Raw genomic sequence first — 26,607 nt, forward strand, 5'->3', positions numbered from 1 at the left:
ACAAAGAGACTCACTAAATTTCAAAACAACGTACAACTCTATTGTAACAAAGCTTAAATCTACCAGAAGGGACACAAGGGTAACACAACAGTGAAAACTGTAAACAAACGTGGCCGTAGCCAGAAAAGAAACGGCAGGAAGAGTGTAAGAGTTGAACATTTTTGTATTTTTTTGCACGTATTTTAATAATAAAATTAATTTTTAGTGTCCGCTGAAGATGGTCGCAAGCCAGTGAGGCGACCGAAACGTTCGGACAATCTGGCAAACAAATAATTGTTTTTTTTTTTTTTCGCCGAAAACCAATCGATCAAAAAACCAAAAAAAAAAAAAAAAAAAAAAACCAAGTATCGGATTGGGAATTCTAAAAAACTTGTTTAGATTCTCCTGTACTCTATGAAGAAACAACATTTATATTGTAAATTTCAAGAATTTGATCATAATTTTCCATCCTTAAACTGTCAATAACTTTAAAACGGCCCACTTTTTTTCCAATTCTACTAGAGTGCTACTTAGATGAAATTTAAACTTTTATTTTTTTCGAATTTCACGTTCTAAAAAACTTTTTTTTATTTCAAAGCTTAATTGGGTACTAAAGCCCTATGTCAATTTTTATGTACAACGGTAAAAAACACGATTAAAAACCATTTCTCAGTGTCTTGCGAACCTTCGTGGTGAACGGACACTAGAGCTGCGGTATTTTTTACTACCTAAGCTCAGAGTTATTTCAAAACAAAATTCACAGTCTTTTTAAAGACTACCTGAGTTATTTTCCAAAATTCTAAACAGTCTTTTCAAGACTAACCCCGCCTGAAATTTTGTTGTATTTTACAAACGAAGCCATCTTTTTAAGAGAACTTTGCTTGCAAAATGCGTCAAAACAAAGGTAAACGCAAATCTTCTGAAGATTTGGTCGTTACGTCGGTGAAGCGTTTGAACGCTAAACCGGCTAACGGAAACAGAAAAAGAAAACAGCCTCTTCTGAGGTCTGATTCTGATTCTGAATGTGAGGTCAATCCTCCAATTCCATTGACAAACAGTTTCGGTGTTTTATCCGAAACTGATGACAAGGAACCTTCTCCTCGTACTGAGCCTTCTGCCGTCGAGAAACGAGTAAAGGCTCCGCCAATTGTAGTGACTTCCGTCTCCGATTTGGCCAGCTTTCGAACGCAACTGAAGAATTGCAAGGAAACTTGCAATTTGAAAGTTTCGTTCCAGCTTGGTCGAAGAGGAGAATGTCGCTTGTTGACGGAATCTTTACAAGATCACCAAACTTTTGTTGGTTATTTGAAAAACCACAAACACAATTTCTACACGTATGAGACCAAGAATGCTCGGCCATTCAAGGCGGTCTTGAAAGGTCTCTCCAACGACTTGTCGGTGGATGAGATCAAAAACGAACTTAAGGTGTTGCTTGGCTTTGCCCCATCCCAAGTAATACCAATGAAGAAAAAATCAAACGGGAATATTTCTCGCTTTGGTTTGACTTCACAATTTTATCTGATTCATTTCAACAGAAATGAAATCAACAATTTGAAACTTTTGGACAAAGTTCAGTTTTTGTTCCATGTACGGGTAAAGTGGGAGCATTTTAAGAAACATGGCGGTAATGGCCAGAATCTGACCCAGTGCCGGCGTTGCCAGGCATTCGGTCACGGTACTGATCATTGCGCCATGGTTCCAAAATGCATGGTTTGCGGGGATTCTTCTCACGACAAGGACAATTGTCCCGTGAAAGAAGTCACCCAATTTAAATGTGCAAATTGTGGTGGAAATCACAAATCAAATTTCTGGGATTGCCCCATCAGAAAAAAAGTTTTGGATTCTCGTGCTAAGCATCAGCCGAAATCCAAACCGAAATTTTCTCAAAGTCAGGTTGTACCTGCATCTTTAAATCAAACGTTCGTGCTGTCTCACTCGAACAATTCTAGAAATACCCCTACCGTGGAAAAGTTAGGTAACAACAATGGCATTTCTTATGCTAACGTCGTTTCGGGTTCATCCACGAATTTTAAATCCTCTACCAATCTTTCTGAAATTGGGCAGGTACCTCAAATCTCATTTGAAAATTTTTCTGCTGGCAACGCTTTGGGATCTTCTGATCTCGGCGATGTTACGTTTGAAAAAATGACTTTTTTGCAAAACTCACTGTTTGGTTTGATTCAAACAATGAGTAATGCTACATCCATGATGGAAGCAATCCAGATTGGATTAAAATTTGCGAATGATGTTGTTCTTACCCTGAAGTTTAATCATGGATCTAAGTAATTCCATCAATATTATGAATTTTAATGCTCGCTCTTTAAAAGCGAAAGAAAATGAATTTTTCAACTTTTTACGAGTTCATAACGTGCATGTTGCTGTTATAACCGAAACATTTTTAAAAACTGGCACTTATTTGAAAAGTGATCCAGATTATAAAGTTATAACTAATAACCGAATGAATCGAAATGGCGGTGGAGTTGCAATAGTTATCCACCGTAGTATGACTTATAGCACGTTACGTGACTTTAAGTTAAAAGTTATTGAAAGTTTGGGCATTGAACTTGAAACTTCTTTTGGGAAAATTATGATTGCAGCTGCATATTTGCCATTCCAATGCACTGGGGAAAATAAAAATTATTTCAAAGGGGATTTGAATAAACTTACTCGGCATAGATCTCGATTTTTGATCATCGGTGATTTTAATGCCAAACACCAATCTTGGAATAATTCAAAAGTAAATTCCAACGGTAAAATTCTGTTCAGAGATTGCACTTCTGGTCTCTATTCGGTTTTATACCCGAATGGGCCAACTTGCTTTTCTTCTGTTAGAAATCCATCAACAATTGATTTGGTGTTGACAAATCAAAGTCAGTATTGTGGTCCTTTAGTGACTCATGCTGATTTTGATTCTGATCATCTTCCAGTAACTTTTTCACTTTCTCATGAAGCAGTTACCAGACCCAATAGTTCTGTGTTTAATTACCACAAAGCTAATTGGGACAGGTATCAGCATCATATTGAGAATAATTTAAATCATGATTTTGTTTTAGAAACCAAAGCTGATATTGATTCAGCCTTGGAATCTTTAACTAATGCAATTTTGGATGCTAGAAATATTGCTATTCCTAAAGTCCAAGTCAAATTTGATTCTCCCATTATTGATGACGATCTTCAGCTTCTGATTCGTCTGAAAAATGTTCGCCGAAGACAGTATCAACGTTCTCGTGATCCTGCACTGAAGCGAATTCAAAAAGATTTGCAAAAGGTTATTGACCACAGATTCACTCTCCTGCGAAATGAAAAGTTCGCAAGAGATGTCGAACAAATTAAACCTTATTCCAAACCTTTTTGGAAACTTTCAAAGGTTCTTAAGAAACCTCAAAAACCCATCCCTTCTTTAAAAGATGGTGATAATATTCTATTAACTAATGGGGAAAAAGCTCAAAAACTTGCTCAGCAGTTTGAGAGTGCTCATAATTTCAACTTGAATGTTTTGAGTCCTATTGAAAATCAAATTTCAATAGAATTTCAGAATATTGTTGAACAAGAATTTTCATCAGATGAAGTTTTTAATACGGATCTGAATGAAATAAAATCTATTATCAAAAAATTTAAAAATATGAAAGCCCCTGGTGAGGATGGTATTTTTTACATTTTAATTAAAAAATTACCAGAAGCAACTTTAAGTTGCTTGGTCAAAGTTTTCAACAAATGTTTTGATTTGGCATATTTTCCCAGTAGTTGGAAAAATGCCAAAGTAATTCCGATTTTGAAACCGGATAAAAATCCTGCTGAAGCCTCAAGCTATCGGCCCATTAGTTTGCTTTCATCTATTAGTAAATTATTCGAAAGAATAATTCTTAATAGAATGATGACGCACATTAATGAGAATTCAATTTTCGCTGATGAGCAGTTTGGATTTCGCCTTGGGCATTCAACTACTCATCAGTTGTTGAGAGTTTCAAATTTAATTCGAAGCAACAAATCTGAGGGCTATTCTACTGGCGCTGCTCTTCTAGACATAGAAAAAGCATTTGACAGTGTTTGGCATAAAGGTTTGATTGCGAAATTGAAAAGGTTTAATTTTCCGATTTATATCGTGAAAATTATTCAAAATTATTTGACGGATCGTACTCTGCAGGTATGTTATCAGAATAGCAAATCTGATCAACTACCTGTACGTGCTGGCGTCCCTCAAGGAAGCATTTTGGGTCCAATTTTATACAATATTTTTACTTCTGACTTGCCTGATTTGCCCCCAGGATGTCAGAAATCACTTTTTGCTGATGACACAAGCATCTCCGCCAAAGGTAGAAGCCTTCGTGTCATCACAAGAAGATTACAAAAAAGCTTGGATATTTTCAATTCTTATTTGAAAGAATGGAAAATTACTCCAAATGCTGCAAAAACTCAACTTATTATTTTCCCTCACAAACCAAGGGCTGATTTTCTTAAACCAAAAAGTCATCACATTATAAAGATGAATGAGGTAAATTTAAAGTGGGAGGATCAAGTGAAATATCTTGGACTTGGTTTTGACAAAAACCTTACTTACAAGGATCACATTGAAAGTATCCAGGTTAAATGTAACAAATATATTAAATGTTTGTATCCACTTATAAACAGGAATTCTAGACTTTGTCTCAAGAATAAACTGTTAATTTATAAACAAATTTTCAGACCTGCCATGCTTTATGCTGTGCCGATCTGGACAAGCTGTTGCTTAACCAGGAAGAAAAAACTTCAGAGGATTCAGAACAAAATTCTGAAAATGATTCTGAAACTTCCTCCCTGGTTCAGCACCAGTGAACTTCATCAATTAGCCGAAGTTGACACTTTGGATGTTATGTCCAATAAGATAATTGATGCATTTCGACAAAAATCATTGCAGTCTTCAGCTGCATTGATCCGCTCTTTATATAGTTTATAAGTTAGTTTTAAGGTATCCCTTTTCCCTTTTGTACATGTAGGACCTCCTACATTTGAAATCACTGAATAGCGAAAGCTACAATAATTCATGAATAAATGAAAGTTGCTAGTATTTAAAATTGAGGTGAAAAGTCATCGTTTGTGATTGGACACTCAATAATATTTTAACTGAATGAATGTACATGGAAAAGAAATTTGAATAAATATAAATTAAAAAAAAAAAAAAAAAAAAAAAAAAAAAAAAAAAAAAAAAAACCATTTCTAATCACTTTTTTTCATTTTAACGCAAAATTTTTTTTTTGACAAGACAACATTTTTTCGATGGATCTACTATGGTCCCCTTGGAACGAGCTGTCAAGTAGGAGCTTTTCTGTCAAGAAGGACCGCGCGGTTAATTTTTCAAAATTGATTTAAAAATCCATTTTCAACTCCTTGTGGTCGTACAAAGGGTCATTGTACTCAGAAAAGTAAGCTTTATCGCTGTAAACAATAATATCAGCAATCTAAGCTTCATTTTAGGACCCAATTCATAACAAATCTTCCTGAATACACACACAGGAAAATATCATCATGTTGCATCATAAATGATGTAACATTTTTGCTCGTCATTTAAATGGAATTTCATGTAAATTTGCAACAGATTATACGTATAAACATCAACTTACGTATGATTCAAGCGTTTACATGTAATTCATAGTTTAGAAAAAAAATCTTATTCTGCCCTCGAAAATTACTAAATTTACATCATTCAAAAGTAATATTTATTAGTTTACATAAATCAAAGTAAAATTGTAGCGATAATAATGTAATATTACCCCTCTACACAGAAAAAATATTTCTGAATGTTACATCATTTATGATGTAACACTTTTGCACGTCATTAATCATTTTAAATTTAAATGCGATTCGATGTAAATTTACAACAAATCATATGTAAGAACATGATTTTACGTGTGATACAGACGATAACATCGAATCTAAAGTTTACATCAAACGAGTTTACATGTGATTCAAAATTTCTGTGTCGAGTAAATTTACACTTTTTTCTGTGTTAAAATTCGCCAAAAACAATTTTTGAACCGATTTCGATCTGTAAAAAGCATTGGAAAAAACAACTCCTAAAATTTATGATAATTTTAGGGTTGGAAGTATGACTATGTCATTTTTCTGGGGTCAACGTTGCCTATGTTTCATTCTTGAGTCAAAAATGTGAAAAACATGCAAAAAAAATAAAATGTGACTTAAACAACTTAAAAATAGATAGGCAAAATGTAATGAAAGGAGGTGGTAGAATAGGCCAAAAATTACTTAAAACAAACATTAACCAAACAAGATAAAAGCACATCAAAGTATTAAAAATAAAACAAGAAAAACATAAAACAAGATAAGTAAAAATTTTCGTAGAACAAAAATTGCTTGCAAAAGAACATGGGACAATACAAATTTTCGAAAAAATAGGACAGTAGAGGTTTACTCATTTTACTTTAATTCAGCTTTTTTTACTTTATGTGGATCGATTTTGACAACGCGCTCAAAACCAAACGACTAAAAATTATAACACAAAATGACCTAAAGATCAGTGGACGAAGTAGTTAAATCTCAGAACCGACTTTTACAGATTATAAAAACTTGAGTGGTATTGTGATCAATGTAATGTGTTCAATGATTTGATAGATAATCTATCAAGGATCTACAGGAATCATTTTTTCAGTGTTATTTTTTTTTTAAAAAAAACGACCCATCAACAGCCTCCAAATTTGTATGGAAGAAATATGTTTCAAAAAGTTTTATTTGAAAGTGAGAGAAAAATTTCTATAAAATTTCATTCAAATAAAAAAAATGCTGTAAAAAGTTTTTGTTTTGAAATTGTTTATCCAATTGAATATTAATTTAAAAACATTATATAATGTTTGTTGGTACAAATGTTTTGAAAAATAACAAAAAATAACGTTAGTTTTCACAAAAATGTATTGAAATTAGGAAATACCTCATTTCTGATTTCGCTGTTACAATTTTTGACAATATCTTTTAAATATCAGCTAAAAAGAAGTTTGTAACATTGTCTTTGCCTTAAGGGGTTATATACATGTAAGTCGACAAAAATGTCAGAGGTTGGTTTGAGCACTCACTTAATTTTTTTTTCAAAATCTGTTTTCAGGGCATTAAAATATACATTTTCATCTATTAACAAAACAAATTTGAAGACATTTGGTTGTATCATTGCCGAGATATAGCTATTTGAAGTTAGTAGTTTCAAAAAACGGGTGCCACGATATCTCAACATTGCTTCGACAAAATCGGCTCAAAATTTTGGTGAAGACTTGTTAAACCGGTCCCGTGTGCATGACGAAGGCCGATTCTCAAAAAGTTTATTTAAAAAAAAAGATAAAAATATTTTTCTGTTTTTCATATAAAAAATCGCCAGTTCTTGATTTTTGTAATTTTTGAAAATTCAAAAATTCAAAAACCGGGCTTCGTCATGCACACGGGACATATCTTGGGAGTCATCACCCAAAATTTCAGCCAATTTGGTCCGTCTCATCTCGAGATATCGTGGCACCCGTAAATCAACTTGGTGTTCAGAGAAAAACGCTCAGAATGTTAGACAGTTGGCTTTGCGCATGGCAAAATTCTGTGCTTAAATCGTCTCTAACTCAATTAAATAGTGAAATATCTTCATGAAACTTTCAGGAGTGATTGAAAATCATCTTTCAAGTTGATTTAATAAATTTTCTGTAATATGAAATATTGTGATTTTCTACATGTATGTAACCCCTTAAATGTTATTTAAACGAGTTCGCTTAAATTTATCACATCTACAGAAACTAAAAATCTGATTCGCAAAAAAATGCACCAAAAATTAAATTAAATCCAATTCTTCCCGTCCGTGGATCGTGACCAGTTTGTCCTAGACAAAAAAAGACATCGAAAGCTGAATCCGCATTCCCTACAGCGTAAACGCCATTACCGGTGTGACCGTTATATTTCGTCCCGGATTTTCCACCATTTTTCCCCCGGAAAGCTTTTCCACGCCGGACCGACGGCAAAAGTTGGTCATCAGCGCAGAGGTTTCTTTTTTTCTTTACTCCTCATGATCCTGCTTGGTACACCCAAGGATTTGTGCCAAAACGAGGACACCCACCAGATGGCGTTTTACGCGAGGACCCCTCCAGCATCGGTGCTAGCATATGTGAGGTCAGGGTAGGGGGTGGTTGAAGGGACCTTCGCTGTAACGACCCTTGACAGCCCAGCTCTGCTGTGTGTGAATGTTTTGTACGATTTTTATCGCCTTCCTCGACTCCGACGACGACGAACAGATTGCTGTCTCTATTTATCTAAATTTTCCGGATTTCTTCTGTGCCAGATTCATTTCGGGACGTTTTGGTGTGCTGATTTTTATTTTATTTTTTTCTTCTTTTTCTTCTCTCTCTCTCTGTTATCTCTCACTGAATGTTGGAGCATTTCCTCCGTATGTTTCTCGTCCGCCCACCCAACTGGAATCGAGAAGGGGGAAAATAAGGGTTGGGGTAGAAGGGCGGTCTTATGTATCACGTGCCACCCGCGCTTCTGGGCGGATTCAATCTCGTCCGTTGATGATCATCACCAACACAGATTCATAGCAGTGCGATGTGATGTGGCGCAGAGATGGCAGAACCAGCGTCGGGGGAGCTCACGTTTGATTGCTTGGTGGGTTGGGAAGGGTTGGATAGGAATTGGAGGAATACTGTTTTGATTTGTTTTTGATATTTGGATGTTTTTAAATCGTATTTAATAAATTAATTTAAATTGAAGAAATGTAACATAATTCAAGTAAAGTCTATCTTCTCATACAGCACTTGCCCCGAACCCTCTTCGATTTGCGCGAAACTTTGTTCTTATGGGGATGTTGGTCCCTGAACACGAATCTAAAGTCCATTTTCCGATAACTCGTGAAGGAGAGGTGGTACGACCCCTTTCTTTTATGAACATTTGAAAAGAATACTTGTTTTCCAGTCTAAAATGATGATGCTTTTAATATTCGGTGCAAAGGGACGATTTGATTGCGTACTTATAATTCCGAAAAAAAACATGTTTTTCATTGAAATAGTTTCAAACCCTCTGCAATTTTTCGTTAGTCTACTGTAAAATGTTTTGTAACGTGTCATTAGAAGGGAAATTAAATGTTTTTTTAATCTGCAGTAACCCATAAGGGTACTATTCATTTAAATGAGAACATATTTTTTTCAATTTAATATTTCATGTGTTTTTTTTTTTAGAGAGCATCAATATTCTACAAATTTGTAAGATAGACAAGTCATGTTAAAAAACTGAGATCTATAAACATAAGGTGTTTACTTACCACCATCACGATTTATTGCAATTTTGTGAAAAAAAGTTCGTCGATGTCAATTTTGACCGTTCAAGATTACCCACGACAGATACGAACAACAAAACAAAGAGAAACCAAATAAATGCCTGCTCTAAAACTTTGTGTACACTCTTAAAAAATCAACCTGATTCGAAAAGTACAAAATATTTGCGATAAAGTTTTATCTCCCTAATTTTTAAAATTTTCAAATCATCAGCATTTCAGGCAGCAAAGCTGCAAACACAATTTTAACGAATACTCAAAAATTGAGGGGTCGCTTCTACGTCACAAAATATCGCAAAGTGGAACTCGAGTTCGTGATCCAAAATTACCCCTCAGGATCAAGTTTCACGTGAATCGTTTGTTTTTAGCTTAATTTGTTTCTGCATTCAGGTCATTTTGACCAAATGAAAAACTTACCTCTCTATATAAAAAAGATTTATTTATTTTTAAGTATTTTTATTTGCATTTATTTGGCTTAGCTTTTTGTTAGTTTTGGGCAATTATACAAACTCCAATCATTTTCTGCATACTCATTTTGACATATATACAAAGAATGGGATTTTTTTTCAAATATTGTCAATGTTACCACAGAATTATACTTTTGTTTCAAGGTATTAGCAAAACATTAAATCTTCAATGTTAAAAAAAAATTTTAAATCTTCAAATCCAAGATAAAACAAGTCTTCTAGGGTAGAGTAGTCATCAATGAGACACTTTAGGTTTTATAAACTTTCAATGATTTTTGTGATTTTTTCAACAGCATTTTATCGTGAGATATTGCTGTATTTTTTTCATTAAATCGTCTAACGTTGATCACAATATGATATCGATCCGACCTCTACAGCCAAAGTTGTTCAACTGTCTCATTGTAGACGCACATGGCAGGAACAATGAGACACTCTACACCCAGAACTGGGTATCGGCATTCGAGAGGATAAAGAGCACGATTCGGTAGTAAAATGGTACTGTGTGCGGACGGAGAGGATAAATCCCGAAATTACCGAGAGTACTTTACTCATGGTTCATCTTCAAACAAAGTTCATCTATAAAAAAAGTACCGGTACCGAGATTCGAACCCAAGACCATCGTCATATTGAACCGTGCCTTTGCCGTATGGGCCATCTTGGTTCGGTAACTAAACGGTGGTCATTTGTCCATATAAGCCACTCAATAGGATGAACTGTTCCAATGAACGAATGAATACGCGAGAGGACTATACTCTCGCAAAATAGCACTTTCCTCACGTTTCTTTTCGTGAGGACTATCCCCTCGTTTTTTAACTTTGGGTGTACGAAAATCAATACGTTTCTAGCTAAACATCATGTTCTTGTATTGTATCATTGCAGGTGAATCGTCTTGGACATTTTAAGGCAATTTTGCCAACTTGAGACTTTTTTTTTTTGGGAGGGTGGTCCAGCCGCACATCGTTGATGTTGAAACCTCTGAACTGGGCCCTCGTCCTGCCACGTCCGTCAGTAGTCTTGTCGTACATTACAACTAGAATCAGATCTGCCAATGAATTAGTACACTTCGACCAAATAAACACTGACGCTGTATGGATCTGACTCAAGAATAAATGCACAGTTGTTTGTTATTCATAAGTCCAAAATGTTCAATTATTCATATAAGTCCAAATATTCATTTGCTAACTACTTTCGACTGAAAATCTAAATTTTAATCTAAAATCCTCTAAACTTAATGTTCAAAACTAAACGTTCCTTTAACTGTTGCAGTACTACTTCTATCAAAAAACAATAAAAATTTGTGAACTGATATACAAATAGGATAGAAATCGCGATTTTGAAAACAAATTACCATTTACGTCAAAAGATCCGTAGTTCCTCGATTCGCAACAATGGTCAACACAACCATAATCCGAAAACCGTTAGTTCAAAAGATCAACGAATTTTGCCCGATATCATAACATTATTGATTGATCGAGACTCTATGGACAATTTGACATAAAAGAATGCCTAGTGTTCGACAACAATCAAAGTTTATTGACAGCATTACTCTAACTTAACAATTGCAACTAAATTTATCATCAAATATATTTGGAAAGCATACAGATTTATTTTAAATGCTAATGCTAAGTAACAAGTCAATTGTACTATTCTGAAGTTCCACCTAAATCCCACATTGTGATAGTGAAAAAGTCACAGAAGCAGCGGTTTCTTGTGCAATTGTGATATTTTCAATAACGGAGAACTACCTAGTTCACGAAGACAGGTCGACGCTTAAGCCCTGGGGCTGCGGCAAAGCGAGTTCTCGTAGCATGAAATGGTGTCCATAGTGCTTATAAAAAAGAATGTTTACAAAATTTTAAATAATGCACTAGGATCAAATCATGCCCCTTGACTTTACAAGGCCCAGGGAATTTTGCCAAATTGAGATGGAATGAATTTTTGGTGAATTTTTGGATTGAAACATGTGGTATTATAAGGCTAGTGCATAATTTTTTGTCAATTATACATGAGCCATTTCACTCTTGATCCCAATTTGTTTTACAACTGTGTATAACAATTTTAATTAAACAATGATTGTTCAAACTGTTGTGGAACCCAATTTTTTTCTGCAAGTTAAAAAATACAATTTAGGTCATTTTAAAGAGTTGAATATTTTTTAAAACGACAAAAAAGGTTCTAATTGGTTTAAACCTGTATTGAATAAAAAAATAAACAATCCAATAAAGCTCTCTCTGGAAATTTTGCTAAAACGATAAACATTGCGACGCCACAGTGATTGCTGCCCGGAAACCCAACCCCTTTGCTCCATTAGTGACTCCACCCACCCCCCTCAAATGACGACGAGACCACCCACCACCCACTAACTCTCACCAACACACACACACACAGTCAACTCTGCTTTCGGAAATCAGTTCCTTCCGCGAGCTTTGCAGGCAGCTCCGACGACGCGTCGCGCACATAAAAAGCTCCGTGATTCCCGCTTTCGTCCGTTCGTTCGTTCGTTTGGGCTGAGAGTTTTTCCTGCCGAGGTTTTTCTCTCCGCTTTTCCTCAGTGATGATGATGACGGTGTGAGGATGATGACTGTTTCTGCCGTCGCCGCCATTGGAGTATTATGTTGTAGACGGTAGTGTGTCGCGTTCTGTCGCTTGGCTGAGAGCGTTGGGACCCAGAACGCGGGGATTCAGGAGGTGGTATATGTGATACGGCGAGAAAGATTTTCTCGAGTGATTTTTCCCAACAAGGGGGTTAGTACGTGAAGGTGGCATATAAATATATATTATCTCACGTTTAAGTTATATATTTAGCCGCCATCCGGCTGCCGGAAGTATGGTCACAATCAGTGAAACTATCTCGGAGTGAAGGTTTTTCCTCGTCCGGATTTGCTCCTCTTCGGTTCGGTTCGAGTGTGGGTGGCACGCGGACAGGAGACGCTGTGGAAAAGCTCGTGGAGGTCGAAAGGCATGTGCGATAAAATATACAAGATTTTTTCACTGATTTTATATTTATGGCTGAACGTGTAGCATTTACGAGTTTAGCTTTGCTCGTGATGTATGGGTATATAAACAGACAGGGCCAACCGGGGAGGTTTTATTCTCGGGAAATCCGGAATGGCGACGACGACGACTCTTGGGGATGAAAATGGAAAAATCAATACTCTGGGACTGTGCTGGCTGGCTGCTACTAAAACGTGAGACACAATCAAATCTGGGTTCCCGGGGCGCGCAATCAGAACGCCGGGGTTTGATTTAGGTCTCGCCGTAGTCGTCTCGGATGATTTGAGATGGTGATGGATTTTCGGGGTCCCACGTGCGCTGCGTGGGTGGTTCGTGTGATTGGGTCTGCGATGGACGGTTTTTTTTTTTGCGTGTGAGCAATAGCAGAGGTTAAATGCGTAATAAACGGAGATTGGGTTCGAACTCGCCGAGGTTTGCTTGGGGAAGGTCTGTTTTTATATTGGCATTAAATTTAGGAGCAGCGGCTGCAGATTGAATGTTATTTTTGCGAGGCTTTTGATTTGAGATTTATCCACATTTTGAGTTGTTTCTTTTCATCGTTTTAAAAATGAAAACAATATAACTGTTGAATAAATGTTTAATTCTTGGTATAAGTATTCTATGGTCTTTGCCAATTCATGCCAACAACTGTACCCCAAAAATTGAAAAAATATGCATTATTAGATGTTACAACAAGGCCAATTTGAGGCTTATCTCGAACATTGAATCTAAGTGCTCTCCTATTACACCTCAATCACTGTCCTAATCCCGGGGTGCTAATCCTTCTATAGAAGTTTGTAATCTGACTCACCGAGACGTGATGACAATCAAAGATTTCCCGCAAACATCGACCAGAATCAACGCAGAAGGTATTTCCGCCGGCGGCATGTTTTTGTAACATGAATAATTCCAAATGTCCACAGACCTGCCCCTACCACACCACACATTGCGATTAGCTGGTTCGAGCAGAGGTGTTGATGATAATTGAATCAAAAGTGGGGTGTCCTCGCGCACTCGTTTGATTTTGATTGACGTACCCCCCGACCACGGTTTGTTATTTCTGGAAAGGAAAACAACCCGCGTTTCATCCCTGATCTGATCCCGAGTGAAAGAGCCTTTTAATGCCATCAAACAAGTGTAATCTCATTTGCGCCAAAAAGCAGAAACCACACCACCGCCGCCAACATATTGGGTTTAATGTTACAAATGCGCGGCGCGGCGGTTTTGTTACAAATTAACCAGACGGGATTTCACTCCAGATCCGGGCTTGGCGGTTAGAGCAGAACATTTTCACACCCCCGGAGGGCACACGTGGAAAATAAGGAAACTCTCGTTTGTAGCGAACAACGCACACATCTCTGGTTTGGTTTCGTTTTGCATCCATTTGAGAAAGCAGCTTTACGAACTGGAAGAACGAACCCCACGTCGAAGTTGCAAAGTGTAAATAATTATTATAGCATTGCAGTGTGTGTAACATGTGGTGTTGTGGTGTGATGAGGGCTTTTCACAGCGATTGTGGAATATTTTGTTTTTATTGTGACGAGAATTTTACTTTTGTGCAAAAAGTAATCCTATCGTTTCTTTTAAGGCAAAACGGGACGGCAGTTCTCAGACAACTTCTGTCAAACTTGAATCAATTTCTGAACTTGTCAGATTGCTTGCTATAGACCTACTTAGCGTCTGCAAAAAAAAACAATTCTTCGTAAGTTTCGGCATTTTCTTTAAAGGTGCTCCAAAAAACTCGAGTCGTGGTGTCAATATGGCGCTGCTTTTCCGTTTCACCTTAACTTTTCACCTTATGGGAAGAACTGTTATTCACTTGAATCGTGCATCTTCAAAAAAAAACAAATCTCAGGGCATTCCAGGTCAACTGAGTACACTTTTGGACTCGACCTTCAACGATTTCAACCAAACTTGGAGGGAACGTTCAACTATCTAATCTAATCTAATCGAACACAAGCGCAGCCAGTCCAAAGAAAGCATCCTGGAAGAACTTGTGGTAAGATTACGCCTCAAGTCCTTTCTTGTCAATATTAATGATTACAGTACATCCGAGTTACCCCGAAAATGTATAGCAAAAATTAAAGCGGCCAGGCCTACTGCGTTGCCTTAACCGCAGAGACAGATTCTGTGAACGGATCACATTTCACAGAATCATCAGGGGAGGAAGGATGCGTGGACATACCGTACCAAACGCTCCGAATCAGTTGTGGTGTGGTGTTTAAGTGTAAATTTGGCAGATAATAATATTTAGTGGCGTGGGGAGAGGGATAATATGGATATATCATTTGATCAATAGAATATCATATAAAATAAGGGAATAAAATCATATATCAAATAATGATAGATATATGGATAGATCTCACCAAATCAAGATTTAACAGCTCCAGCAGGGTTTGAACTTATCATCAAATGCCACTTGAATTGTAATTCTTCTAAGACATCTAGTCAGGACTACAGTAAAGTAGCGGTCAGCAACAATCAAGGTTTCGGTTCTTCCAGTAGCGATCCTGGCACCGCTCGACCGGCAGCAAAGGTATACGACGCCGCAAGTTGGTACTGATCACCACACGATGAATTTCGTTCGTGTAGTCGTCACCCCCATGAAGAGCATCACGCCGACGAGAAATTGAAATCAGGGCTTTGATATTCCTTTGACACTACCTCAACCGCTACCACAATTAAAATTGTACAGGAACTCCGGTTTAAACAATTAAATCAACCGTTTAAAAAAAAAATCAAACTCCAAAAATATGACAGCGGAAAAAAATACGTCCGTTCCCGCTCCCAGATTACTTCGATCCGTTCTAGAGGGAACGTTCAACTATCGATAGTTAACAGAAATCCCAAGTTTGGTCCTGATTAGACCATCCCTCTATTTTTGGCACCCCCCCTTTTTTTTGACGATTTTCTGAAAAACTTTCTACAGTTTACATTGTAGAGAAAATTGTCCAAGGAGTTTGATAAAAATAAAATGTTAACCCTTAAATGCCCCCTTATATTATATTATAAAGTTTTAAGTATTAAAATTCAGCTTTGACCAATTCCTTATACTTTATTTTGTTTATTTTATCACCATCGTGTTTTCCGGACAATTTTACATAATAATCAATGTAAACCTCAAACTAAAATGAACTATTGGCGAGATACAGCGATTTAACTGAAAAAAGTTTGGTTTTGCGCAGCACTCGGGAGTACATGGTGTACTTTTCAACAAAAAGGGATGAATCCTGCATAGTTTGGTTTTTATATGTGAGAAACTCATTTCGGATTGGAATTCATAGGACAGAGTGCTGCGGAAAATCAAATTTTTTCAGTAAAATCGCTGTATCTCGCCAATAGTTCATTTTAGTTTATTTTTACATTGATTTTGATGTAAAATTGTCCGAGGAACACGAAGGTGATTAAATATAAGAAATTAAGGAATTGGTCAAAACAGAATTTTAATACATGAATCGTCAAAATATAATATCAGGGAGTAACTAAGGGTTAAAATTTTATTTTTATTGAACTCCTTGGAATTTTTTTTATAAAATGCAACCTTTAGAAAATCTTTTGCTCAAATAGTTGCAAAGTTATAATTAAAAGAAAAAAAAGATTTTTACAAAATCGTCAAAAAGAGGGCGGTGCCAAAAATAGAAGAATGGTCCAATCAGGATCAAACTTCGGATTTCCAATAACTATCAATAGATGAACGTTCCCTCCAAGTTTGGTCCAAATCGGTGAAGGTTGAGTCCAAAAGTGTACTCAGTTGACCTTGAACGACCCATATTTATATTAATATATTTTAAATATATTTTTTTATTTCCGTTGCGAAAGAACTTACTTTTCAGGCTTTTTAAGCAATAAAATGGCTTCGTCATATTCATTCGACTCGACTGGTCTCGTTTAAAAAAAAACTTTGTTTTGCATTTCTTAGCATAAAACAATTTTAAATTTTGCTGCATATCAACTGACTTTTGAACATGAGGAAATTTTATACTTTCAACTTTGTATTATAATTTTTATATTTCAAGTTAATCATACTTAGTAATTACACCCTACATTTGAAAACTAAAGTTTTTAAATATTATTTTTATTTATTATTTCTAAGAGAGAAAAGGCTTTTCAATATAAGTTAAATTTCCATAACTTCTCGAGCATTGCAATCCTCATAATCATTTTTTTTATTCTTAGTAAGTTAAAATTGCTGAATCAAGGTAATTTCATTTTTTGGTGTCAATATCTCATTTACTGTTTCGCATCAACCTCAATATTAAATTATATGTTGGGGAAAAAAAACTATGGCAATTTTTGTAAAGTTATGGTCCGCCAATTGTGAACATTCGGGTTTCCTGATAACAGCAAATATTTAATTGATAAATATTTGAGTCGTTATTTATTATATTGCTAAAATCCCAATAATGGGATATAATAAATTAGCTTTTTAACTTCACAAAAATCTAGTAAAAACTGCACTTTTGAAAAATCACTCAGTGCGAGTGAAGATTCATATACATTTTAAACGATGATTTTTAGTCTCAAAAAGCTCATGAAACGATCTTGTATTTACAGATTCAGAAAAATCAAAAGGTATAAATAGTTCCTCAAAATTATGAGGATAGTTATCGTTTTATTGAAAATACATGAATTAATTATAACTGAATTCATTAAAAAATAATTAATTTATTACTTTTCTTTTTATATTATTGGCACTATTGACATAAGAGCAATTCTGTACCAAAACCGGAAATGGATTTTATTTGTATTTTTTTATTTGGCTCAAACCTTGTGGGGGGGGGGCTTTCCTATGACCAAAGAAGCTATTTTGTGTCATTGGTTCACCCATACAAGTCTCCATACAATTTTGGCTGCTGTCCATACAAAAATGGTACGTAAATATTCGAATAACTGTAACTTTTGAATGAATTTTCTGATCAATTTGGTGTCTTTGGCAAAGTTGTAGGTATTGTTGAGGACTATTGAGAAAAAATAGGTACACGGAAAAAAATTGCCGATTTTTAATTAACATTTTTTCACAAAAACTCAATTTCCCAAAACACGTATTTTTGATTTTCCAGAATTTTTTATATGCTTTAGGGGACAAAAACCCACAACTTTTAAGCCATAGAGAAACATGGTCAAAAAATCTGCCGCCGAGTTAATTTTTTTTGAAAAAATAGTGATTTTTGGAAAAATATCGAAATTTCATGCAAAAACAAATTTGACGTAATTTTCAAATGTAAAATTGAATTTCCAATCGAAAAGTACTTTGAAGATTTTTTGATTAAAGGCTCTGTTTTCAAGATATAGCCACCAAAAGTTTGATTTTAGTGAAATATTGGCAGTTTTTCTATTTTTAAAAATAGTGACCATTTCTAAAAAAAATTTTTTTGAATAGTTCAGAAAATTTGCTATAAAATTGTCTAGGATACATTGAAGTGGACCTCTGGTAGAGTCTTTTAAGTCTCACCCAAACAACCCACCATTTTCTAATATCGATATCTCCGCAACTAATGGTCCGATTTTCAATGTTGAAACATGAAACATTCGTGAAATTTTCCGAACTTTTCGAGAAACGAGATACGTATTTTTTGACCATGTTTCTCTATGGCTCAAAAGTTGCGGGTTTTTGTCCCCTAAAACATATCAAAAAATCTCGAAAATCAATCATCATCTCAATAGTCCTCAACAATACCTTCAACTTTGCCCAAGACACCAAATTGATCAGAAAATTCATTCAAAAGTTACAGATTTTCGAATATTTACGTACCATTTTTGTATGGACAGCTGCCAAAATTGTATGGAGACTTGGATGGGTGAACCAATGACGCATAATAGCTTATTTGGTCATAGGAAAGGCCCCCACAAGGTTTGAGCCAAATAAAAAAATACAAAAAATAAAAATGGTTGAATTCGGCCAATTTCGTAGAGAGTTGCTCATATAGTTAAAAAATCCCGGGTCCCGGGAATTCCCGGGAAATGGCCAAATTCCACTCTCGATTCCCGGGAAATTGAAAATCTCGAGAATCGTCACCCTCTAGTAGGAACTACTAATGAAAACTAAATTAATTAAATTAAAACTATTTTCAAGCATAGTTACTTTAAAAACCATACAACTCTAAGATAGTTTCAGAATGTTAAGGCTAAAACAAATTTTATCATAAGTTTTATTTGTTTAGTCCTGGTCGAGATCGGGTAGAGCAAACAAAAATTGAATTACAAGCCTTATTTTCTAAAATTTTGAAATGGTTTTAAATTGATTTTTACCTTACTACAGTTGTGCAACTGTTAAAAATTTACAAAATATCAATGCATTTCTGAACAATCCTATTAATCTGTGGTCTTTTGTGGGCCTTAGTGTGCCCTTGTTATCAATTCATATTGAACGTTAAACAGGGTTTTCTTAATCGTTTTTTATTGTTTGTACAACTTTTTTGTAATTCAAGTTTAAAATTTTAGTAAGAATGGATTTTATCGCTGATTTTTGGGCAAGGGGTGGGGGCAAAATTGTTAATTAAAAATTTGCATTGACCAAAATTTTCAAAATAAAAGCAAATAAATTGTTTAAGAAAATATTTAGTTGAGTTAGGTTTAAATATAACAAAAAAAATCAAAGATGTTGCACCATATACCAGCGTGGCGTTTGATAGCATAATTTGAGACATCTCTTGGCTCTGAAAACTGTCTTTTTTCCAAACAAGCTAGCTGGAAGTTGTTATATGATTAGTTATTTGTTATATTTCTTATTATAGGTTTGCAAAACCTTTATTTTGCTGCAAAATGATATGCATTCTAGGAATTTAAAGTTAACATCATTGCTAGAGAAGTGTTTTTTTCTTGGGCAAATTTTCTGCATTTTCTTTAAGACTGAGTTTAAAAATCGAACGAATGGCTGAGAATGTTCCAAAATTTTAAAACAGTCATTTAAGGTGTTAGAAACGATACATTTTCAAACAATTTCCAACCAAAGAACCATTCTCAAGAAGAAAACACCCTGTTTTCCTAAAGCAATTTTCACCGTCACTTCACCGTCGGGAGTCACGCGCGCACACACACAACACATTTTCCCGAGAGTTTCCATGGTGACGTCGCCAACAACTACCCGACGACGACGCCGGCGTCGGGCGTGTGGGCGTCGGCAAAATCACTGCCGACCAATGAAAAATTTAGTGGATGGTGGAAGCATCGAATAATTTGATTTTCCTCCCTTTGAGCGATTTTATTTTCATATTTTCCGTCGATTCTCTCGCGCCTTCTCTCTCTCTCGGACACACTCACTCTCACAGCAGCCAGCAGCTTTTCCGCTGCTGGAAAATCGGACCAGATTTTCATTCGGGGTGGCGATTTTAGCGAAAATGGGGTTTTTTTCTGCACGTTTTTTTGTTCGTTCGCTGCCTGAAATTTGCTTTTTATGCAGGAAAAGTGGGTCGTAAAAAAACGGGCACCATTATTCGACCTGGAGGAGAGGGGTTTGGGGGAGCGCGAAAATCCGGGGAGCAACCCCGGGGCCACGGACCGGGGTTTGCTTTTATGGTCACGAATAATAATGGTGGCATGCTCCGTGAAAATCTTTATTTTGATTTCGTTTTGTTTCTCGCCGGGCGAATTTCTTTGTTGTTTTACGAGTTTTAGGGGTAAAGATTTTTATGATGCCTCTTTTCGGGTTGGCTCCTCTCTTTCAGGGAAAGTTTTATAGGTGAAAAGGCACGTGAATGATTAACAGCATCCGCGGGGGTTGTGAGATTGGATGTGACGGAATGTGGCTGCGGAGAAGTCGGCATTTGGATTGTGATTTGGTTAGGAATGTGATTTTTGTTAGGCGAGTTAAAATAAAGCAAAAATGTTGGAATTTATTCAAGGAACGAATGAGGCAGATCGTCGATGATAAATTGTTTATTGTACTTGATAAAAAAAACTTATTTAAATAACAGTCCACAATCCTAAATCACCCAACAGTCCATTTCCATCGTATCTTCCCCCTATCGAATCGAATCAATCACTCGCCAACGCTTCCCATTCATTGACCACACCACCACCACTCATAACTTGACCACCATTCGTTCAAGCCTAGAGTCCATTATCTATTGCCCACTCACTGCAGCAGTTCAATTCAATTCCGACAAACAACTATCCATTGATCCGGGGACCGAACGCCAACCGCCCACAAATGCCGACGGCTCAACTGCCTGACTGACGTGGGAAATTAATTACTATCAATTCACTCCCATTAAATTTATTTTCTCACAATTAATGAAATTGAATTTGAAATTCATACCTTTCGGGATTGACTCGGGTCGTTTGGAATATTCTCCCCTTTTCTGTGTGTTTCCCAACAAGGACCAAGGTGATGAATCCCGGCTGTCATTAGCCGGAGCACGCCGAGACTCTAATCTCTCCGGGGATGATGACGGTGATGATGAGGCGAGAAGTTATTGGGAAACCTGCCCGCACGAAACTAAACTAAAAAGGGGGAATCAAAGTTTTCCGGGGAGTACTACACGAGTCAGTGTTTGGGCTTGGGAAAATTAGTTTGGTCGTTTGTTGAAAGGAATTTTGCCAGGATTAAGGATTTCCGGTTGATTGTTGTGGTGGAGATGATTTATGTGATTTGTCTAATGAAATGTTTAAAGGTTGGGAATAATTGATAATTTTGGGGTGAAACGGTCACGCAGTGTTTCTCTCATTGGCCGCTGGGAGCGCCAGTAGGCTGACAGTAAAGTCTGTCATGTTGTTTATCTTCGTGATGTTATTTTCCGGGGGGATGGCAACCCTATTCCGACCAAAGCAAACTGACAACAGTCGACATTAGCACGGTTGTCAAATGAGAGCCCACAACAAAAGCACTAGCTGTCAAATGGTAGCCCATAACAAATCATTGTTTGGGTTTTTGATTTTTAAATTTTCCGCAATTTAAACGATATAGGGGAAAGTGGGGCAAGTGTAACAAGCTAAGGAAATGCTCGTTATAACCCATCAAAAACGTTAAAAATCTGTCGGATTTTTTTATAATCATCTTATTCCAGGTCTTGACTAAGACTTTGATAGAAGAAGTTTTTAAAAAATCCTGTTTTTTAATGTAAAAAATTGATTTTAAGAAAATTGATTTTCCGTACGTTCTTCTCAACTAGTGGGGCAAGACGAACAACCCGTTGGGGCAAGAGGAACAATGCATGAAATAACATGTTAATTTGCTAACAATTGAACTGTTATCACTTAAATACATCAGATTAGAATGTATTTGAAACGTTTCTTTAATTTTTAGATTAATTAATAATATTTTACTAAAAAATTGATCGTTTATACAAAAACAAATTATTACTTAGATGAAAAAAAGGAAATTTTCATAATATCACTATATTTTGTACGGAATTTTTCTTTATCAATTGTTTATCAGTTTTTAAGTACTTTTATGTATTTATTTCCCAATAAAATATGTTGTTGCAGCAATTCGTATTTTTTTCCATACTAAAAATCCATATGGTACACTTGCCCCACCTGAACAAGGTTTTTTAAAAGCTCTCAACAAAAATAGCCAAAAGTTAAATCATACTTTATAATAGGTGCAAGTCATTGGTAGGGACACTACTGATCTAGGAAAAATAGCATTTTGATAAAATGAGCCTTAAATCGAACACTAAGCCTTATTTTGTACTTTCCAAATATTATAAGAAAACAAAGGTTTTGAAAAAAACTTCATTAAATCTCATGCCCCGTGGCGTTTACGTCGTTTTGGCGGTTATGTGGTAGTAGAATCAGCTAATTGCATTGCTAGCAACAATTCCTCATACTGGAAATAATCAAAATTGTAAAAATTACGGCCGTACGAGCGATTGTTCCTCTTGCTCCATATGGTCGTCTTGCCCCACCTTCCCCTATTCCTGAAAAAAAAACACGTGAATTGTGTTGCTGGTGGCAAATTCTATCATATTCTTGTAGATTCCATCCCAATATTGGCTGAAAATTCATATCGAAAAAAGTGATTTTTCTGTTTACCTTTTTTTTCTTTTGGTCGACAAAACAGAACGCCCGTACACTCAGAATCGGTATTACACATTTTCCAGTTTGCTTTTACACATTTGCATGAGACTTTTGAGTTCAACCAGGATAACACACTTCGTGTAACCATAGTAATATGTATAATACTGATTGTCAGTGTTTGTTTTCTGAACTTCCAAGATGGCGTCTTCTTCGCTACAACCTGTTATTTTCTTTGATCTAGATTTAAGGTTTCTTGTATCGTAAAATTGTGATAATAAATCTGTCTGTTTTGAACCACCTCGGAGCTTTGAAAACCACCGTGTTTTATTTGTTCGATGAGAAACGTCTTCCTCAACCATCGTCCCTGAAGCTCCGCCGTCGTCCGTAAGACTTTTGTCATAAAATTTTACATAAGAATCTCACACTTAACAAAGATCCGCTACCTTTTGGGGACCATCCATTTTTGTATGTCCAAAAAAGTGTCCACGTTGTTTATGGATGGTCCCTTGGCGGATTTGTTTTTGCTTTTCCCCATACATTTTTTCAAATTTTCCCATACAAACATCAACGATAAAAAGCTACCCTTAACCCTTAACCAATTTGGCTCAAAATTGGCACTGTTACTTATTTTACTATTACTGTAACTTATTTGCCGGGAACCGTGGTGTAGGGGTAAGTGTGATTGCCTCTCACCCAGTCGGCCTGGGTTCGATCCCAGACGGTCCCGGTGGCATTTTTCGAGACGAGATTTGTCTGACCACGCCTTCCGTCGGATGGGGAAGTAAATGTTGGCCCCGGTCTAACCTAAAGGGTTAGGTCGTTAGCTCAATCCAGGTGTAGGAGTCGTCTCCCTGGGTCCTGCCTCGGTGGAGTCGCTGGTAGGCAGTTGGACTTACAATCGAAAGGTCGTCAGTTCGAATCTCGGGGTGGATGGGAAGCTTAGGTGTAAAAAGAGGTTTGCAATTGCCTCAACAATCAATCGGACACCTAGTTTCGAGTAGGAATCCCGCAATCGAGAACGCCAAGGCAAAGCTGTAGAGCGATTTTTAGCTCAAAGTAATTTAAAAACTAAAATTCCTTTTGAGGTAAAAAAAATGCTATTTACAGTTAAAGAAAGAATGACAAAGGAAACAATAAGAAGAAACCTGCTCTGCAATTGAGCAGTTTTCACCGAACAATACCGTCATGAAACCATAAATCATCCCGAAGTGAACGATTAAATTTACTTCCCCCTTAATTCTACGCGATGCTTTTGATGATGGCACTTTCCCTTTCTCGAAGCAGGCACACGCGATACAGAGGGGAAGGGAAAACGCAATAACTTATAAATTCATAACGCACTTCGTAATTGACTCGCACTGCAAGTTAGAAGGGAGAAAGTGCATGAGAAAATAGGGTTCGTTTTATTTACTTTTTGATATAAATGTTTTTGATAAATTTTGTGAAATTCTGTAGCAATTTGGACAGTTAAATTTGGCAAGAATATTTCCAAGTTTAATACTAACTTGAAATTTCCCTCTTTTTTCCAGGTGAAAAACCCCACAAATGCCAGGTCTGCGGGAAGGCGTTCAGCCAGAGCTCGAACCTGATAACGCACTCGCGCAAGCACACCGGCTACAAGCCCTTCCAGTGCGAGCTGTGCCACAAGGCGTTCCAGCGGAAGGTGGACCTGCGCCGCCACAAGGAGACCCAGCACACGGAACTGCGCGCCATCGTCAACTAACCCAAGGCCCCACCGGGTGGTCTGCCAGTTCCGGCCGAGTACGGTCCACCGCCGCCACCACTGCTGGGACAGGTGGCGAGGGAGCTGCTGATGGCTGGCCAGGAAGCTGGTGTGATGGCCACGACCGCCGGAGATGGCGAGTTCATCGTGATTGACTGATTGATCCTTTGGTGGAAATTTTAAGAAGACAAAATCAAAAAACCCGTTGTACACAAATATCTCGTCTAAGTTTAGTGTAGACACAAACCAAAGTAAATCTTACGTGTTGAATGTAAAGTGAAGTGTAAATATTCTAGAAATAGCGAGCTAGATGAAAATTTAGTCTTTTTTGTTGATCCTTTTAGTTGTAATCTTAATATTAAACCCGTACTGTTTACTATTAGCTAGGGAATTTTAATTGTCTGAAAACCAAAAAACATATTGTAGATCCAATAACGGTGTACTGTATAGACTTCTCACGGTCGAGAAATGTGTAAATTGTGTAAAACTTAGCAGCAACAAACCAAATCCTACCATCTAAAAAAAACACTATGTTTTGTAAAGAAACCAATCTTCGACCACACGTTTGTAAAAAAACAAATCCCACACTAAATAGTTGTAAACAAATCTCCAAACGAATCGGAAAAACAGTCGACGAAATAAAACCAAAAATTTAATGTGCAATTTTCAAATTAAAGTTCTGTCTTTTCCAACTTCACGCAGTGACAATCTCACCAACCCTTAATGTCCTCTTCCCCAAAAACTAATTCCACTTATTATTTATGATTGCAAAAATATTTACGACGCGCAGAACGCACCCTTAATTTTGCTACCATTTCCTCGCAAGAGAGGGTACAAAACTGACCGCAAAGACTTCCGTTCCATGCTCAGTGTCCCAGGGTGTCGAACCCCCATAAATTTGCGGTATTTGCACTAGGTTGTGTGCTGTGGGCTTAAGAAGAGGTTAACTGACCAAATGCAAGAGGTTAGGTTAGTTTTGAACGGAATGTTTATAGGTGCATTTTCCGGAAGAAGAGGCTTGGCAGGCACACACGCGTTTCGAAATGTGTTGTCCAGTAATTAAATGATGACCGTAATTGTAGGGGCACGCGCGCGTGGGATACCCTGGGCCTCGGAGTGTAATTGGAAAAGTTTCATTATGAGGTGGTTGAGGTTCGGTTTTTGGTATTTACTATCAAAGATGGGAGCGTGTTTTAATATTTGAATAATTTTGATCGCCACAGAGAAGTCTACGTATTGAGGACAAAGGGTAGTGCAGTAGAAAAAAAAATTTATTTGTTGCATCAAGTTTACCCGGAACACCGATTTTTTTTATTTCCAGTTGGTGGCCACTTGGGAACGGAATTAAGGCAGTTTGAGGAACCATTTTATTCACGATTTGGATGATTTTAAAAATCAAACTCTTCTGGAATTATTTTTAGGATTTTTTTATCTTCTAAAAGATGTTGGTAAGCAACAAGCAACTTTGTCGAAAACACCAAAGTTTTATTTTTTTTAGTTTGTAATTTGTAATTTATTGGAAACGGTAGCCTGTTAGTATAACACTTTGTATCATGTTAACGAAGGACTTCGAGATGATTACTTTATTCGCAATCTACGCCTTCTTCGACCAAATTTAGAGAAGGCATCTGAGGAAACCTTCAGAAATCAGTTTTTCGTAGCAATTCAGGGTTAAAATACAAACATTTTCAATTTTTGACAAGTCAATATGGACTTAAGGGTAAAAAATTACAGAGATTTTCAGGTAAAAAAGATGCAAATTTAAAACTTATGGTGGTAGATGGTGTCATTAACTTCTGGGGCATTGACTGTCAATGATGGTTCCGAATTCAGGGTCCAGAAATAGTAAATTGAAATGACATAATAATCACTACATGTAAAATGCTTCTACAAACAACACAAAGAAAACAATTTCTTTAATTGATATAATCATGGCACTATGGGGTTTCAGGCGGCCATAAATCGAAAAACCGACATACTCTAATTATTTTTTTGGTATTTTTTTTTTCGAAAACAAACATTCTAACTAAGAAAAATCCGGAGTTTGAAAGTTGTAGGTTCGAAATTCACTGAATTGCAGACCTTCAAAGGCAAAAATGGTAAGAAAAAACATGTTTTTTGCCAAAAAAATGATTATTTTTCGTAGTTGTACTGTGTAGCTGTTTATGTATTTTTTTTCTGCATCATTATATATATTCAGA

The 26,607-nt window shown here is 36.5% G+C and overlaps 1 protein-coding gene across 2 annotated transcripts in view; it reads left to right on the forward strand.

Moving 5' to 3' along the window:
* The window catches only part of LOC120416878 (fez family zinc finger protein 1), a 91,857-nt gene extending 67,052 nt beyond the window's left edge, over positions 1-24,805 (forward strand). For both annotated transcript variants that reach the window (XM_052707798.1, XM_039578772.2), the window contains exon 8: positions 24,213-24,805. In XM_052707798.1, the coding sequence (XP_052563758.1) occupies positions 24,213-24,406 (194 nt within the window). In that variant the 3' untranslated portion in view covers positions 24,407-24,805. The remainder of the gene's footprint in view (positions 1-24,212) is intronic.
* The last annotated feature ends 1,802 nt before the right edge of the window (positions 24,806-26,607 follow it).

Source organism: Culex pipiens, chromosome 2 (genome assembly GCF_016801865.2).
Source record: "Culex pipiens pallens isolate TS chromosome 2, TS_CPP_V2, whole genome shotgun sequence".
Taxonomy (NCBI): Eukaryota; Metazoa; Arthropoda; class Insecta; order Diptera; family Culicidae; genus Culex; species Culex pipiens.